The 14809-nt window shown below is 55.2% G+C and overlaps 3 protein-coding genes across 3 annotated transcripts; all 3 read left to right on the top strand.

The window, feature by feature from the left end:
* The first annotated feature begins 330 nt into the window (after window positions 1-330).
* On the top strand, window positions 331-6664 carry LOC142357227 (uncharacterized). Its single transcript, XM_075408886.1, has 19 exons — window positions 331-345; window positions 1381-1476; window positions 1893-2047; window positions 2185-2253; window positions 2393-2461; window positions 2601-2669; window positions 2852-2920; window positions 3087-3155; window positions 3280-3351; window positions 3560-3628; window positions 3982-4050; window positions 4175-4243; window positions 4594-4665; window positions 4792-4829; window positions 5036-5066; window positions 5439-5507; window positions 5737-5805; window positions 6039-6107; window positions 6263-6664. Exons 4-19 carry the CDS (start codon window positions 2195-2197, stop codon window positions 6348-6350), a joined length of 1050 nt encoding a protein of 349 aa, XP_075265001.1. The 5' UTR covers window positions 331-345; window positions 1381-1476; window positions 1893-2047; window positions 2185-2194; the 3' UTR covers window positions 6351-6664.
* Window positions 6665-9975: 3311 nt separating this feature from the next.
* Window positions 9976-11188, top strand: LOC142357229 (uncharacterized). The gene is made up of 3 exons (XM_075408888.1): window positions 9976-10474; window positions 10580-10868; window positions 11001-11188. The coding sequence occupies exons 1-2, from the start codon at window positions 10010-10012 to the stop codon at window positions 10730-10732; spliced, it is 618 nt and encodes a 205-aa protein (XP_075265003.1). The 5' UTR covers window positions 9976-10009; the 3' UTR covers window positions 10733-10868; window positions 11001-11188.
* Window positions 11189-11454: 266 nt separating this feature from the next.
* On the top strand, window positions 11455-13100 carry LOC142357228 (fructose-1,6-bisphosphatase class 1-like). The gene is made up of 5 exons (XM_075408887.1): window positions 11455-11576; window positions 11684-11853; window positions 11943-12099; window positions 12216-12297; window positions 12423-13100. Exons 1-5 carry the CDS (start codon window positions 11488-11490, stop codon window positions 12588-12590), a joined length of 666 nt encoding a protein of 221 aa, XP_075265002.1. The 5' UTR covers window positions 11455-11487; the 3' UTR covers window positions 12591-13100.
* The last annotated feature ends 1709 nt before the right edge of the window (window positions 13101-14809 follow it).

The raw sequence follows: 14809 nt of genomic DNA on the forward strand, positions 1-14809 counted from the left end.
TCACTGAGATACACTAGCAAAGTAGGTACTGTAAACACCAAAGAATTTGATGTTTGAGAAAAACGAAAAATGTCCCCCCCGCCCCGAAGCGCATCTAAAACTGAAAATACAGTTAGATTCTCCTTGTTACACAGAGTGGAGATAGATACATCGAAGCTGAGATAGTTTCGTGCACGGCGCCCGCCCGGACTGGCCGTTTGACATTCCACATTCCACCGCGGCTGAGGGCTCACACACAAGTAGGGAATACTGTAGCACCAACGACTTCTTCAGCACGACATGACTTTCTCGGGGGATTAAATTCTAATTTCGTTTCTGCTCTGGCCCGTACGGCATCATCCTGCAGTAAGTACCTACCTACAGCAATTCGAAGTAGCGCTATTGTCACAGTTGCGGAACAGTGCGTCAATCTCTACCCCGAACAGACAGTAGTTGCACCCGGATGGCACGACGCGTTGTGCTCTGACTCAGTCTCACCGCGCGACCACTCCCTCTCATTGCACAAATGGCATGGAATCTGTCTTCCTGAACACAGAAGTTCTCCATATCTTCCGAATGATAGGTTACGTCGCGCCGTCCCTGGCTTGTCGTGGCGAGGGCGAAGTGCAAAACGAAACTCGTGGTTCGTCGTTTGTTTTCGCAAATCCCGGCAGAGGCCCCGACGTGCAAGTGGGCGTCTCCGCGAGTTCGTGCTGGCCGTGTCAAAAAGGCACTCGTGGAACGCGCTTCCATACTAGCATAACTGGATAGGGATTGTCCTGTCCGGCTTCCAGTTCAAATGACATACACCAACCTTCCCCATCCGTTTGTTGCTGACTACAGTGCATGCGCTTTCCCAACGAGTGTGTGTGTGTGTGTGAGAGAGAGAGAGAGAGAGAGAGAGAGAGATAAAGGCGCCGGAGGTTGCAAGTGAGTGTCCGCACGGTCAGCGCAGCTCAGCAGCTGTGCATCTCTTCAGACTTCCAAACTTGACCCTTTCTTCTCTGATGTCCTTAAAATCGTCTTACAGGTGTAAGAAAAATCTATCTATCTATCTATCTATCTACCCTGCGAGGAGCAGCAGTCAAGAACTGCTACAGTCCTGGCGCGCTGTTCCCCAGATGGTACGAGGAACATGTTTGGACAGCACGCGTATCCCAAGGGCTTGCTGATTTGAACATGCCTGCCTGCCTATCTGTAGTGCTCCATCATCGATATTGCAGCAGGAGTGATCTACCTACTGGCATGGTTACTACTATGAGTACCATTGTAGCGTGAAATGGCGACATGAGCTGTTCCTCAAGTCATGCTCCTGCGCTCATAACATACAGCCGGGACCTAGTTGCGGCCACGTGCAACGATGTTCTGTGCCTGAATGCTGGCTCTTGCTCGTTTTCACAGCCATCACTTTCGGCGCCCAGTGAAGGGCGTGAGGTCAGCCATGGCGAGCCTGCTCAGAAGAGATTGAAGGGGACTGACAGCTCCCTCCGAATCCAGGTACAGGCAGGCATTTCAGAGCAAACGTTTCAGCTGATCTGTCCAACAACATTCAGTCTGCAAAGCGAGTGAGTGAGGGCCGGGGAAAACGTGTTGTGTCTGACATATATCTGATTCCAAATCTTGATTTTTCTATATTTTACATGTGCCATGTCAGCGTAGCTTCTATGCTTACTCACGGGGCATCCCTGGAGCCAAGTCTTTGTTCGGCATCATTTCAAATGTAGAATCTTCAATTCCAAACTCCATGGTGACCCTTAACTGGCAGAAGAGTCACAGCATGAAATTTAAGTCTAGAATCACTGGCCCCATGATATGCATGTCTGACCTCCTGCCCCCCCCCCCCCCCCCCCCCGGCCCCTCTCCTTTCCAACCATCACCATTCCCCCATCACCTGGAACCACCAACCTCCCCAGGAACTGCCTGAGGAGACGAAACTATTGCTGGAACGCGTGTTTGGAGATCTGGCATCTGCCAATGCCGGGGCCGAGGGCCTGGGCAATCCACTCCATGCCAGCCCTGGCACCCACACGCAGCGCGTAGTTGTCAACGCAGACCGCAAGCTTGAAATGTACCCCCCCCCCCCCCCCCCCCCCCTTGAGGCCTGCCCTTTTCTTTGCTGCTCCACACATTTGTGCATCAATGACCAACCTACGGCTTCATCGCGACTGACACTCAGCGGTTGTGCTGTGTGCCCTTCTGCTGCAGTCACTTGGCAATGTGCAGCCTTCAGGAGCTGCCCGCCTCGTTCTGCAAGCTTGCGTCCATCCAGAAACTGTAGGTGTTCTCCATGAATTTATCACATGCACACGATATGCTTGTTGCAGTTGCCCTTGTTTGCGCTTCTCATCCCTGCACCAGTCATCGCTTACACATGTACTGCTCACTTATGCCATTATACTGTGGACTCGTGCAGGTGGCTCTCACAGAATGCTTTCACTACCCTTCCTCCGGAGATATCGAACTTGGAGGAGCTCCAATGGCTGTAAGTGCTCGGCAGGGAAGTGTCAAACTTGCAGCAGCCCAGCTCTATAGGCATGTGCTGACTAGATGTCGCTCCACAATCCACACGGGGCCGAGTGGCCCTGACTGAAGACATTTGCATGCTGTGTGGCCGCCATCAGGTGGCTGAATGACAACCGACTACAAGGACTCCCCTCAGAGATCGGCATGCTGACAAAAATTCAGAAGCTGTAATTGCCCCAACCCTGCCCCTGTTGCATCCCCCCCAGGCACGGAAACTATGTGCCCTGCCTCCCGTGCCCCTTTGCACCGTGGCTCCCGTCACCTTCCTTCCTTGCTTTCTCCCGTCCCTATGTTCTGGCCGGTCCACTTCGTTACCCCTCGCAGGCTGAAGAACCGTCCACACATGCAGGTGGCTCAACTTCAACCAGATCCAGACTCTTCCCAGAGAGATTGCATGCTTGCATCAGCTGAGCTGGCTGTAAGTAGATGCTTGCCTGCCTGCCACTATCAGCCGACAGCTATTGGTGTGTCTTGGTGCCAGGCTCTTCCTGTATTTGCGCTGCCTCATGATGTCATGATTTCAGCGTCAGCATTGCATGTGTGGGTGTCACTCACTTTGGTTTGTGCGTCTTTCCCCCCTTCAGAGACTTGAGTGACAACCTGCTGACAGAGGCTCCGGACGAGCTGAGCAGCTTGAAGAACCTCACGCGGCTGTAAGATGCTACCCGCTTGCTTGGCAGCGACAGCCTGTGTTGAGCCCTCCCTTCGCACCCCTGTGTGCACGCTGTCCTTGCCTTCTCTGGACCCACGAGTAATCCCCGGTGGCGTCCGATGCAGGGATCTTCATTCCAACAAGATCCGCTCCCTCAATCCCAAAGTGTGTGCCGCACTGGACAAGGTTACAAGACTGTAAGCACACCGGCCGCGCTCGTTGAGAAAGGACGGGCGGGGGGACCTGTGATGCCACATGGCTCTTGCCAGGCATACATGCCGGTGGAACTCCTGAATCCGATACTGCATAGTCCTTTTCCTGTGGACATCTGTCCACTGCACCGCCAGTGCCCGTACAGATTGATACGCTGTCGCAGGGCGATGGTCTTACTGTGTGGTGCTGCAGGTCCCTGCACTCCAACGACATGGAGTACGTCCCGGAAGAGATTGGGAACATGACGGCCCTCACCTGGCTGTACGTGAACCCAACTCCACCCGCCCTTGCATTTGCTGTTCTGGCATTCCTCTCCCCCGCACCCCCTGCCACGGGGCCCACGGTACGGTTGTGAAGGAAAGCAGGGAGAGTGGGGGGAACAAGCTGCTCAGGTCACTCTTTGCAGCTCCCCCCACCCTTCTTCATACGGACGACCCGTTGCATGGCACCTGGTCGAGGTATCCCCCGCAAACAGCTCAGTAAGGAGGATACATAGGATTACGGCCTCTAGTTCTGTGTTATGGTTTCGCAGTATGCATGCTGGAACCTGTATCGCGCTTGCATGGCACAAGTGCGGGTCAATGCCTAACATGGGGGTCGCAATCTTTTGCCAGGTCTTTGAACAGCAACAAGTTGAAGCATCTCCCCAAGAGCATCGGCAATTTGACCAAACTGGAGCGCCTGTAAGTCCTACCCCCCCCCCCCCCCCCCCCTTCCATTCAATCTGGTTCTTCACATTACTGCGTCTGCCATGCCGAGCGGTGAAAGCTGACATGTTTGCTCGGTGTGGGCATCGTATGTATCCAGGGCTGTGCACATCAATGAGCTCCAAGATGTCCCCGAGGAAATTGGGAACCTCGTCCATGTTGAGTCCCTGTAAGTCGCCCTCCTCTCCCAGGACAGGATGCACGTGCTTCGTCCGTATAGTGCCCGTTTCTGCATGCCAATATCATGGAAGGGCAGTACCATGACACATCCCTTCTCCTCGTGGAGCAAAGCCCGTTGTGGGGTGAATGTCTGGCATGCTGTCTGGATGTTCCTGCTCGGTGTTTGAAATGTCTCTCTGCCCCCCCCCCCCCCCCCCCCCTCTCTTCTTCCCTTCTTCCCTCCTTCCAACAGCAATTGTGGCCATAACAAGGCATCCTGCAGCACATCAATACCTCCTCCGAGCTTTTCTTCCATGATTTTAGCTGATGCCACGCCTTGGCTGGGCCTGCTGTCCTCAGGAGCCTCCACAAGAACAAAGACCTGCTATTCCTCCCCCGTTCCATTGGAAACCTGCACAGCGTCAAGCGGCTGTAAGCTCACCTGCATGTGCAAGTCATTGACGTCTGAGTTGAGCACGGCATCATCTGCATTGATATGCTAGAAATGATTGCGGGGTGCTGTGGTGTGTAACGGTTGCTGCTGCCTGTTGTGTCCAGGTCTATTCATGAGTGCGGCCTCTGCAGCCTCCCAGCAGGTGAGAAACTGAAACCATGGCCCCCGGCCGGCTGATGGGGAAAATATGAAGTACAGAGGGGCGGTGGACAAGGAATGAGATGCAGAAGCAGTCAAACAGAGAGGAAAAGACAAAGGACTGAGGAGGGGGGGGGGGGGGGGGCTGGGGCGGGCTATGTGTCCGCTGGCTTCTGGTTTTGACAAATTGCTCCTGTGTACTGCCAATAGAGATTGGGATGCTTTCATCGCTTGTGGAGCTGTAAGCCCCCCCCCCCCCCCCCCCCCCACTGCGGCCACACACACACAGACACACACAAACACACACGCAAAACCAGCTCACAGGCACGCACTCACTTTCATGCCCCGTGTCACGCCGATACAATCAGCTCACATTGCGCGCACTGTTCAGTTTGCGTCACTATCAGCGATTGTGACCTGATCCCTTCCATGGTTCCCTTCGGAGGAGCGCTCATCTTCCATCCTTTGACTGCTTCATTTCTGTCCATCTTGGCCCATCCAAGCATTGCGGGCATCCGACGCCGTTTCCGGCATGTTAGTACTCTTCTTTGCTTGGTCTCCGGCACAGGGCACTCCCGGCTCACCGCCTGAACACTCTCGAACACTGCCGCAGGTGGCTTCGCTGCAATCAGCTGGAGAGCCTTCCAAATGAGATTTCTAACCTGAGGAGTCTTCAGCGACTGTGGGTCTCCAGCTTTGCATTACCTTCTGACTTTCAAGGACACCGCAAATGAGCTTTGGCATTCCGCCGCCTCTGTCTCCACCTTTGCTACCCTTCCCCGTGTCGCGCTACCGTCTCTAGCCCCGTCCCGCTCCCCACTGTGAGTTTCTGTTCTGCACTGGTGGTCTCAAGTCTCTGTTCCTAGTTGGTGGCCGATGTGTCCTGAGTGCGCGGCCAATGGTGTCACCAGGTGGCTCGACCACAACCGATTGACCTGCGTTCCTTCAGGGATCGGCAGCATGGATATGTTGCAAGAGCTGTGAGTGTTTTTGCCCCCCCCCCCCCCCCCCCGCCGGCCCCCTTTTCTGCAGTCTGGACTGTGTGCACTGCATTTCTTGTCATCCTGTGGGTACAGGTTGCCTACATGCTGGGCTCGGTTGCTCCCACGCCCGTTGCATCAGATTCGTAGTGGTGCTGTTTCGGCGATTCGCGGCCTATTTCCGGAGGATGTGCGGTCGGCCTTCTGAACCCACGAGACCCATGTGATGTTAGGTACCTTGATGAGAATCAGCTGACCAGTGTGCCGCAAGAGCTCGTCAACTGCAAGTCTCTTCGCAAACTGTAAGCGCCGAGCTGTGCCTAGCCTGTAAGACGCAGAGCCTGAGCGAGCTCGCACTCGCATGGGTGCATTTGTGGTGTCCACCAGCTGGGGTGCGTGAATGCCCACACTTCATGGGACTTACTGAGTTGATTCTGGCCCATTTGATCATTTGCAGATTCCTGACCGGGAACCCAAAGCTGATTACGACGCCGGAGATCGAGGAGCTAACCAAGAGGGGGATCACACGGCCAACATTCTTTTAGTTCGGGATGATGCTGTGCATGGGGAGTTCGCTCAGTGCAGTCCAAATGTCTGTCGCTGCGAAGAATGTGGCCGGCGCTCTGAACCAATGTTCAGCTGCCAACCCCACGCAAGAACCCTGCCTCCAGGCAATTGACCGGTGAAATCTGTGCGGACGTAGCTGGTGCTGTACCTCGCCTGTTCATACGTATCCGATACCATCCCCTGTTTTCAGAACGGACAACTTTTTTCTCAATTACAAAGGCAATGCTTCAAAAGAATGATCAGGGCATAGGCTAAGGCCTAGTATCATTTTAACTACCCTGTGTGCATATGAGTGGATACACCAGTATGCATCTCCCAGCACTCAGGCAACACAGGGTGGTGACTGGTGAGTAGTCAGGATGCGTTGATCAATGGTCGTGCAGCATGGCCTGCATATGTGGGCTGCAGGACACATGCTTGCTAATTTTGTAGAATAAATCGCACAGCGCCAGTTTGTTTTAGATGCCTGACTTTCTTTCAGTTTGTCTGCAGTTTCCATGCTTGGCCTTGCTGAGACCGGGAGGTGCTCCCATCGATTGTTATTACGTAGGTACCTACTGTAGCGATATTATTATCCCTCTGCCTGATCCTGTCGTAAGTCAGTCAGTGTTAAAAAAAATACGTCCTGTCCTTTTACCAAGCAGTTACGGATACGGCATAAGCAACAGCTCCAAGCCGCCGGGGGGGGGTACAGTAGCTCTTACTGTATTACTTGTACTACCCTACTTAGGCTGGGATGGTGATGCGGGAATATGCCTCGGGTTTGAAATCTTACGGACTACGGTAGGTAGCTAGGTACCTAGGTACCTAGGTAGGTAGGGTTTTCCCAAAGCTGAGAACGATATCGATCAATGGTACGAGTACGAGCATTGTAGGTGAACACCTACAATGTAGCTTCCGGGCACCCATGGCCGTCCGATGTTCCTCTGGCACTGTAGCAAACGACCTGGCCGTTGTTCTGGGGTCTGGAGTCTGGACTCTGGACTCAGTCTGGAGTCTGGACTCTGGATTCTGGAAGCAAAACTGGCCTAGCGATGTCTGCGATCATGACACCAGAATATCGCCCCGTACGTAATCTGACATAATCCTTCTAGACGGTACGCGTGGAATGGTGTAAACGTACCCCAGGGCGTACAGCTGGAGTCTGGACTGGATGAAAGCGCGGGCACATCCGCCATGGACCATGGTACTGTGGTACCCAGAACGTACCTTAGGTGGTTGTAATTTGTATGTGAACACCAACATGAAGACTGCGGACCATGCAACAGCTTGAGGAGTGATCCGTGGAGATAGTCAGATTTCGTACAATCGACAACCTCAAATGCCTGAATGTTATACCTTAACTACTGAGTAGCGACAGATTTACACATTGGATTACCTCCTAGGTACCCTCTAGGCTGGCTCTGCCCTACCATAATGGGAATTGGAACATAGCACACCGGCCGCAGCCACTGCAATTCCTTCATGCAGGTGCCACCCAAGTCCCAACCCACTGTGTAGCCTGTAGGTAGGTACGGTACTTGCGCGGGGCAAATTAGATATGTCGCGACAGTGGCATCCGACACAACACAGTTCCGACCTAACACAGCGATAGAGCATTCACTTCCGACAGCGCTTCAGTTCTTGAACCCATCCTTTGACGTTCTCCTCCGACATCCACTTGAGCGATGTTGCCCGGCGCAGCAACTTCGTAACGCTGCACCTCCGAATAGGTGAAGAGCAATCAAGCTATCAGGTTGGTACACATCTGAGTCCCCCACGTCAGTCGCCAGACACTCGTTCATTTCGACAGCACCGGCGAACGCATCCCCGGATGCGATGCGTGACTGTGCAACCCCGTTCTGTCAGACTCAATCTTCGTGACAGGCACGGCTCATACCTGTCGGTCGTTTGCGGTGCTTACGCTCGTCCGCGCTCTGCCTTCAGTCTCCGCCGGAGCTGCAGAGTTATTGCACGCATCTAGCACTGTGCCGGTGCCTAAATTGGAATGTTAGAATCCATCTTTCTGACTCCTGCACGCTAGACTTCCGGGATATTCGGGAGTCTTTCACGTTGGATAAAAACGTGACTCCTCTTCGGGGCATTGCCACCGTCAGCTTGTCCCCTCTGCGCCCCAGTCACTGGCGAGTCTTTGGAAGCAGGGCATACGCAACTCCTCCCCGTAGCCAGGGCCGGAGCGTGTTACTGCGGCCGGTGTCATGGTCGACGCCGGTCGACCGCGGTGATCAACATTAGGTCCGACACACCGTCAGTGTGGTCAGTGGCACTGGCTCGGGTCCTGGGCCCGACTGCCACGCGCTTCCCAACTTCCCCGCACCCGGACCACCGAGACAGTGCGTTGACATCTCACTAACCCGACCCCTCTCCCCGCCCTGGCCGGCCGTGCAGCTGCAATTGTGAAATGGCGTTAAGCCGAGCGGATCCAAAGAACGCAGGAGAAAGAACCGGCCCTTGGCGCGAGTGGCGCAGTGCTGCTGGTGAGGTGACTTAGAGCGATCAGCTTCGCGACGACTTGAAAGTATTTGAATAGAGGACGCTACATACCGCACAGCCGAGTCGTGGGGCGAGCAGATCCCATCACTGAGGACCAGATCCGAACACGTCTAGCCCGAACGACATAACCCGGAACTTCCACCTGGAACAAACTAGGCAACCCGCATCCGGAAGACATTTGTTTTTAGAGCACTGTTTTCGACCCCTCCACGTCGAAGCCGAGGAGCGCTTGAACGTTAGATATCCGCACTGGGCGTGCGCCGGCCTGCACCCCGCGACGTACCGCCAGAGTTCCCGTCCAAACACGATTTTTAGTGGGGAACCCGAGCAGGCAGACACCACACATCGAGTCCTGGCGCCTGCCGGTCGAGAGCAGTCACCGCACGCCGGCTTTCATATGATGGACCAGCAGCAGCATTCGGCACTTGTCCACCAACAGCAGGTGCCCCCCCCCCCCCCCCCCCCTTGCCGCTTCCGCTTGCTGCTCTTTCCATACCTTGCCTGCCACTGATTTGTTTAGCAGTCCCGGGGGGGGGGGGGGGGGGGGTTCACAGCCAGACATTTGCCTTTGTGTGAAAATTTTGCCGAAATTGCAGCTTTCCGCTGGATATTCGATTCTCCTGTCTAGTCCCCGCCTTATTTTTTACTTTTTGTGGTTTTATCAGCGTTTTAGTTCTTACCAAACTGCGGTCTCATAGCTCTCCGCTACAGTTTTCAACTCTCCAGATACAGCACTCATTTATTTCCTGGGCCACTGGAGCATCACGACTGACCACTAGCCTATTCTCCCATACTTCCCAATCTGCAGATGGCGATAGCACTGCAGCAGCAGCTTGCTTCCCAGCAAGGACAGGAGGATCCCTCTCTGGTGCCAGCAGGCAGCAGCCGAGTTCCTCCCATGCAAGACCCTGGGCTACACTCCCAGCTGCTGCAGCAGCAAGCCGCTCTGGCGCAGGCGCAGGCACAGCAGGCTGCCGCAGCACAGGCCGCATTCAGCCACGCACTGAAGCCAGGCGCGGGAGGCTTGCATAGGCTGGGGCAGAGCCAGCCCCTCCCGGCTGCTTCTCAGGAGTTTGGCCTTCCACCTTCGTATTACCACCAGTCCCCGGAGGTACTGTCTCACAGCAGTCTCCTGAATGCAGCCATGGACCCTACCGGCTCCCTGAGCCACATCGACATGTCTCTTCTTGGAACTTCTCCTCCGACCAGTTTCTCCGGGCCGACGATGCCACAGCACTCGGCGTTGGTGCAGCCTGTTGTCACCACCGGGTTAGCTACTCCAAAGCTGGAGGCCGAGTCCATGGGTGAAGGTCAATATGGCATGTTTGTCAAGGTCTGCACCGACCCTAGTGGTGCCCCTGAGTGCAAGATTAGGCACCCCGAAGTCGGAGACGTGATCGGCGATGGCAATCTGTCACACGAAGACGTCATCCAACACTTCAAGCAGTATGCGATGCGTGTGGGTTTCAGCATGACCAGGAATTTTGACAACCTGGACAACACGGGCCGCCACCGCCGTGTGAGGATTGCTTGCAAGCAGGGGGGCCTCCCCCGCAAGACTGTGAAGCACGAGAATCCGGCACTGCAGCGCGAACGCACCAGCCAAAAGGTAGTCGGCCTTTCCTTTTCTGTTCCTCTCGTGGTGTTGGATGCCCACCTCCTGCATGGAGAAGCCACACTGGCCTGGACTGACAATGCGATGCTGCTGCCGCAGGTTGGCTGCCCGTTCGAGGTCACAATATGGAGGACAAAGCAACGCCCAGGTCACATACAATCCAAACAAGGAGCAGTGGGTAGTCACCAACGTCAAGGGCATTCACCATGGCCCTTGCCAGCTTCTGGATGGCAGCTACCATCCTCTGAGTAAGCGACACGACGGCATTAATAAGGACGCGCAGGACCAGATCAAGGCTCAGCTCAAAACTAAGCAGACCCGCAGTGGATCCGCGGCTGCTAACCCGGCATCACCAAGCCAGTCATCGCCAGCCGCTTCCCCGATGCCGGTTAGCCCCCCCCCCCCCCCCCCCCCCCTTCTCCAAAGCTGCTGCCCTTTGTTTGGTGTAGTTGCTTGACAATGCGAGGGATTTTGCCTACCTACAAATGTCTCTGACCTTTACAAGCGGTTGTGTGCACAGGCGTCGCCTTTGCCTTCGGCTCCTGCTCAAAGCTGCTCGGAGATTGTGGGCAAGACCTCCTTAGCGAAAGTAATCTTTTCTAAGATTCCCTCGCTCCCTTCAGACGAGGGCACGAAGCTTGCTCTCCTCCTCCTGGAGATCGCCTCGGCAGGGAAGCGCGTTGCGGCGAGTCTTGCATCGGCCGCCTCATTCCGGGGCCTGGCGCCTACGCCCATCAACTTGGAAGCTTCTGTTGATGCTGCGGTGAGAATCCCCAGCGACGTCCTGTCATTCCCCCTCCTGCACCTGCCCCAACTGCCCCCCTGCACTTATCCTCACCGCGCCTTTGCTCATCTTGTAGCTGACACACTCGCGCCTGCCCTCCCATCCCGCTTTGCACTTGCAGAACGAGGAGTTTCAACAAGGACTCGATAGCATTGCCGGGGTTCGCCTCCTCTCTAGCCGTTCCACTGCCTCTGAGCTGCCAACGTCTGACACCTCCAAATTGATGGTGACTGTCGACCCTCTCAGCGGCTTCGACACCATGAATACTGCGATGCCCTGCGGATCGATCTTTGGGGTCTCCCGGCCTTCCAGGTAAGTCACCAGATGTATATGTCTATCGGTACAGTGTGTGGATTTTTGTGCTCTGTGTGGTATTTTACTGTTCTGTGTGTAACTGTTTGTCTGGCTTTCTTCTGCAGTGACAGAGATGGCAGCTCCTCCCCACGCCAACTTGTGGCCGGCTACATCCTGTACGCCTCTGCCACCATTATGGTCATCACATTCGGGGACGGAGTCTACAGCTTCACCCTAGACGTCCCCTCCGGAGAATTTGTGCTGGGAAACACCCAGCTGCGTATCCCCGCCCGAGGTACGACCGACACCTGACTTCCAACCCAACCACGCTGCCTGCTTGCCCGCGCACTCTGAGCTGACCGTTTGTTTGCATTCGCCCCACAGGACAGTGCTATTCTGTCAACGAGCGTGGCTACGGGCAGTGGCCACCCGGGATGCAGAGCTACATTCAGACCATCGTGCAGGGCAACGGCCAGACGCAGAAGCCCTACAGCTCCCGCAATTCTACCTCTGTCGTGGCTGACTTTCACCGCATGCTAGTGTACGCCTCCATTTCATGCTCCCATCACCTGTATGATTCTGTTGCCTGCTCTGCTCGCTGTGTGATCGGGGGAACCCCACTTTGGCTGACGATGGCTGCTGCCCTGCAAACTGCAGGCAAGGCGGCGTGTTTTTGAACCCTGGGCACCACGTCCCTCTAATGCACGTCAGCATGCCGCTGAGCCTTCTTACTGAGCAGGTACTCGTGACCCCACGACCCATGACTGCCCCCTTATCCCTATCCCTGATGTGTTGTGCAGTCCTTCGTCTTCAGACCGAGTCTCGGGATCTGACAACGGGCGGCGTGTGCTCTTACTGCTGCAGGCCGGCGGCAAGGCCACGGATGGAAACATGCGGTTGCTGGACCACAAGTGCGACAGGCTGGACAGATGCGTGCCGTCATTTTTGGGAAGCATTGACGACATGGCTGAGCTCAGCACCTACCTGCAGCAACCCTACCAGGCTCCGCCGATCAGCACCATGGGCATGTGACAGCCAACACGACAACCGGCGTGCGAAAAATATGAGAGACTCCTGCATCGTTATTTTGCCCACTGCGGACATTTTGGCAATGACGCGTGTATCACACTTTGGAAGTTTTGGATTAGTAGGTGTTTTCCCTCTATTGGTTATCACCGAGTAATAGTTAGTAGCTTTTTTTTGAGAGGGTCCATCGATATTGGTTTGGTCCGCCCCCACAACTGGCCCGGCAAGCGCAATAGTGAGGCTTTCCAGTGCGCTCTACGCATTGCAGGCTCATCACTGATCTGCGGAAATAAATGCCCCTTTTTTCCTTGAGGGTTCGCCGGCCACCACACACCTAACTACAAATACATACATTAAGTATATATCTCCAGACAGCCCCGCCCCTGCGGGTTCGCCCCCATGGAGAAACGCAAGTGTGAGGCTTTCCAATGCGTATCTAACGTATTGTAGGCTCATCACCATTCTGCGTAAAATTTTGGTATTCATCGAGAGTTGTAGTTTCTGTAGTAGACAGTCTATGCCACCCGACAATATTGCAAACCATGACCGGATTGTAAGAGGCAAGACACGCGAGCGAAGTTCGCAGGCCGGAGGCCGACCTGCTACATCCCCAAGCCAGGTTGGTATTTGAGCTGCAGAGCTCATCCCCTGCTCTTGTCCCAACCATGTGACGGAGGGTTGTGGGCTGTGTTCTGACCGCAATATCTTCTGCGCGAGTGTGTTGGATCACATGTCGTCTTCTACTTGTCGTGTGTTTCATGATGAGGAGTGTTGGAGTCACCTGCTGATATCTCAGGGGACGTGAACAGTAAGGAGAGACCTGGTCATCATCGCATGTGTGAGTGTGTCTGATAAAGTCATCTTCTGTGTGAGGTTTTCATGATGGGACACTTGGATTACCTGCTGATATCCTGATGGCGTGTGAACAGCAGACAGGGATAAGCGGCGGTGGGGGTGTGTTGAAGAAGGGCGCGGGGGAGGGGGGGGGGGGGGGGGGGGGACCCCAGACGGCAGAAAGGAAATACACTGATCCCTGATCAGGGACAGGAGCTGCTGTCAGAGAACACGGCGAGATCTTGATTCATGAGGGAGCTCATGTGTGTCCCAAACGCGATCTATCCCCTGTGTGGCACAGCTCGGGATGGGTGTGGATGGAGTCACCTTCAGTCTGCAGCCACACAGCGTGACAGGTGAAACATTCGGCAGGGTGGAGTACCAGAGCGTGCCGAGCTTGCAGAACAGCGAGTGTTGCCATGTGCATGCAGAAGACCATCACTGGGGTAGGCACAGGCCAGCAGCTCGGGGAAGCATTTTGCCCGCACATGTTTTACTGTAGGCGTTGTGTGACAATCCCCTCGCTGTGACGGCCGGTGGATTGTGTCTCCCTACATGCTTTTAGTTTGCCTATGGCGGCGGGCTACTGTGGACCATGTCAAAGGGCTCCGGTGCCTCTGCCTGGTTTCCTGTACCCCCATGCACACTTTTGCCACAGGCCATCTTGCAGTGCTCCCCCTGTCCCCACTGTCTAAATGGCCTCTCCAATCTGCCGCAATGCATGCCCTGCTTGTGCGAATTGCCCGTGTCACAACAGAAAACGGTGCAGCAGTTGACCTCTCCATGTCGTCCTGGAGAGGTTGGGCCGACTTCGTGCTCGGCGCGCAGGGTTCAATTCATCGGCATGCCGCCTCGTCAGGTTGTAGGGCATGCAGCCAGCACGGGCGCGCCTTCGGGACCCCTCCCCGGCCGGTCTGGATGATTCCTACAATGCCTGCGAGCATACCGCTGCAGTCTTTACAGCTCTCGCCCCCCATACCCACCCCGCCGGGTGGTAATCGTGGCTGTTTGCTCCCCCCCCCCCCCCCCCCCCCTTCCCCCTCTTGCATGTAACTACTATACCAGAAACAGTGCAGCACTACCCCAGGGCCGGCATCCAACCAATCCTGGGGGAAGGAGGACCAACCAACCCCATGTATGTACGGATTACGTTCGTTCCGAGAAACAGCTTGAATCATACGTCACATACGACCAGCACTGCACACAGCCGTGTTGTGTCACTGTGATCACGACTTTGGTGTTGCGGCGGAAAACATTTTGGCCCTCGACCTATCGTTGTCTTTAGTCTTCTACTCTGTGCGTAAAGCCTGGTGCACATGGCTTGCTCCACGGAGAGGATGCAGGATGTGGCGATGATATCGCGATAAGCTGCACTGCATGTAGTTCACATG

Source organism: Convolutriloba macropyga, unplaced genomic scaffold (genome assembly GCF_964194025.1).
Source record: "Convolutriloba macropyga unplaced genomic scaffold, txConMacr16.3 SCAFFOLD_5364, whole genome shotgun sequence".
Taxonomy (NCBI): domain Eukaryota; kingdom Metazoa; phylum Xenacoelomorpha; order Acoela; family Convolutidae; genus Convolutriloba; species Convolutriloba macropyga.

What these genes read in the sequence shown, in the direction of transcription:
- LOC142357227 (XM_075408886.1), top strand. Translation starts at nt 2,195, where the DNA reads ATGTGCAGCCTTCAGGAGCTGCCCGCCTCGTTCTGCAAGCTTGCGTCC. An exon ending in TTGCATCAGCTGAGCTGGCT is followed by an intron (nt 2,921 to 3,086) that starts GTAAGTAGATGC and finishes TCCCCCCTTCAG; the next exon opens with AGACTTGAGTGACAACCTGC. An exon ending in CTGCACAGCGTCAAGCGGCT is followed by an intron (nt 4,666 to 4,791) that starts GTAAGCTCACCT and finishes TGTTGTGTCCAG; the next exon opens with GTCTATTCATGAGTGCGGCC.
- LOC142357229 (XM_075408888.1), top strand. Translation starts at nt 10,010, where the DNA reads ATGGACCCTACCGGCTCCCTGAGCCACATCGACATGTCTCTTCTTGGA. An exon ending in GCGAACGCACCAGCCAAAAG is followed by an intron (nt 10,475 to 10,579) that starts GTAGTCGGCCTT and finishes CTGCTGCCGCAG; the next exon opens with GTTGGCTGCCCGTTCGAGGT.
- LOC142357228 (XM_075408887.1), top strand. Translation starts at nt 11,488, where the DNA reads ATGGTGACTGTCGACCCTCTCAGCGGCTTCGACACCATGAATACTGCG. An exon ending in GGGGTCTCCCGGCCTTCCAG is followed by an intron (nt 11,577 to 11,683) that starts GTAAGTCACCAG and finishes TTTCTTCTGCAG; the next exon opens with TGACAGAGATGGCAGCTCCT. An exon ending in GACTTTCACCGCATGCTAGT is followed by an intron (nt 12,100 to 12,215) that starts GTACGCCTCCAT and finishes TGCAAACTGCAG; the next exon opens with GCAAGGCGGCGTGTTTTTGA.